The 2500-nt window shown below is 40.0% G+C and overlaps 1 protein-coding gene across 1 annotated transcript in view; it reads left to right on the forward strand.

Moving 5' to 3' along the window:
• Positions 1 to 2500, forward strand: part of LOC143287439 (alanine--glyoxylate aminotransferase-like) — a 28509-nt gene that overhangs the window by 2749 nt on the left and 23260 nt on the right. The window contains exons 3-4 of the mRNA XM_076595427.1: positions 1114 to 1192; positions 1783 to 1896. Of these exons, the coding sequence (XP_076451542.1) occupies positions 1114 to 1192; positions 1783 to 1896 (193 nt within the window). The remainder of the gene's footprint in view (positions 1 to 1113; positions 1193 to 1782; positions 1897 to 2500) is intronic.

A 2500-nucleotide genomic window follows, 5' to 3' on the forward strand; every position in this document is an offset into this window, starting at 1 on the left:
TTGTTTTTTTTGTGTTTTTTTTTAATCGCACAAATGGGATTGGTTTATAGTAAACTTACCTGCATGCGTGCACACACACACACACACACACACACACACACACACACACACACACACAGTGGAACATGCTAACGCACACACTCACTCACCCACCTACATACAGTATAACTATATGCACACGGACACACACACACATACACACACACACACATGTATATATATATATATATATGTATACACTCAGGCATGCACATATGCAGCCATGCACAAGCACATCTCATATATATATATATATATATATATATATATATATGGTCACTGATGTAATTAAATGTATCCATAACAGATCCTAGGAATCCTTTGAATGAATGATAGTGTAAGCTGATTTCCAGTAACTTGTCCAAAGTAATCAGCAGAACCAGACTATGTACAGTATAAATTACAAACAACCATAGTCATTGAGATAGGATGATAAACCGATGTCCAGTGTGTTCGTTCTTTAGTGTAACATCTTTTCACTGTAAGTGATATTAGATGAGGGAAGGAAAAAAATCGAGTGTGAGGAGGGGGAGGGGGAATTACTGTGTATGCATATGAGTAAGTGAAAGTGTGTGTGTGTGTGTGTTCAGTGTGTATGTTGCACTTAGTGTGAGTAAAACAAACCATGGTAACAAAAAGGTGGTGATTCCTTGTGTAGAAGAGTCTGCTTTGACAGTAAAACAAACAAATTACTGACAGAAAAAAGTGGATGGCACTGTGCTCTGACGATTTTGCTCAACTCAGTAAGAGCAGCCAAAATTTCACTCAGAGAAATCTGTTGTGACAACAACAACGACAACAAAAAAAGTAATTTAATCCCATAATATAACCTAATTTTAGCAGCTTGAACTTTTTAAGGATACCAGCTATGAAAGGTATGGGTGGGAAAACCTTGGCAAGGGGGATAAAATAGCATGATATCAATGACAGTTACGGATATGTATGCAAAGCGTTCATGGGGAGTTCAGGGCAGGGGTGAGGGGTGTGGAAGGGGTTGATTCCATCGTGATTATGTAGTAAACTGTTTATAATTCAGATACACACATGTTTGTTCTGTTTTTTCCCCACTTTCAGATCATGGATCAGGTTAAACAAGGCATCCAGTATGCTTTCCAGACACAGAATGAGTGGACATTCGCCATCTCTGGGACCGGTGAGTCTGTGACTGTTGTGTTGTGGTGTGTTGTGCTACCTGGCATTGCATTGAACTATGATGTGCTGTATTGCTGATGCTTCAAATTAAGCATTTTAAAAACATTGGAGAACTTCAGGCTTCAAATCATGATGTCTGGCATGCGTGTGTGTGTGTGTGTGTGTGTGTGCACGCACACGCCCTCTTGGCCAGGAGTGCTAGTGGGGATGTAATTTGGGCACAACACTGTACACTGTAATCAGCAGTTGCCTACTCTCCTGTTCTAATGGTCATAGTCAGACATGACTGCTGTGCTGTTCTGAGGGTCATAGGATATGACTGCTCTGCTGTTCTGGTCACAGTCAGACATGACTGCTGTGTTGTTCTGATGGTCATAGTCAGACATGACTGCTGTGCTGTTCTGAGGGTCATAGGATATGACTGCTCTGCTGTTCTGGTCACAGTCAGACATGACTGCTCTGCAATTCTGATGATCATTGGACATGACTGCTGTGCTGTTCTGATAGTCATAGTTGGACATGACTATCAGTCAAATGTGTAACTGGAATGAGGCGGAGATTGACACCAAAATGTGTGTGTATGTCTGACAGGACATGCTGCCATGGAAGCTGTGGCAGCCAACCTGCTGGAGACGGGTGACATGGCCCTGGTGTGTCAGAACGGGATCTGGGGCCAGCGCTTTGCTGACATGGCCGAGAGAAATGGTGACATGAATGGTTTTTGACTCACTTGTGTAAACAAAGTGAGTCTATGTTTTAACCTGGTGTTCGGTTGTCTGTGTGTGTGTGTGTGTGTGTCTTTGTGTCCATGGTAAACTTTAACGTTGGCATTTTCTCTGCAAATACATTGTCAGTTGACACCAAATTAGGCATAAAAATAGGAAAAATTCAGTTCTTTCCAGTCATCTTGTTTAAAACAATATTGCACCTCTGGGATGGGCACAAAAAAATAAAAAATGAAGCCTAATTATATGCAAACTACATTTACTGTTATATTTTTTGTATTCTCTAAACTTGGCACTTTGATCTGATATTCTGACCCAACAACAAGAGCAGTCATTACTATCATTTTTGGTTCAAACAGGAACTTCTTTTGCTAAGCATGGAAGTTTTATTTATTTTGCAAACGTTTTGGTGCAGGTAGTAAAAAAGGGAAATTACTCTGTAATGAATGCTAGGGCACTTAATTTGCTTTAAACTGATGTTTCTCATCTTAAACGTTACATTTTGAAATTATACTCAATACATAAAGCTTGGATTTTTTTTTTAAAGTGTATCACAAGTGAGTCTTGAAGGCCTTGACTCTCTT

This window comes from Babylonia areolata, chromosome 11, assembly GCF_041734735.1.
Source record: "Babylonia areolata isolate BAREFJ2019XMU chromosome 11, ASM4173473v1, whole genome shotgun sequence".
NCBI classification, from domain to species: domain Eukaryota; kingdom Metazoa; phylum Mollusca; class Gastropoda; order Neogastropoda; family Buccinidae; genus Babylonia; species Babylonia areolata.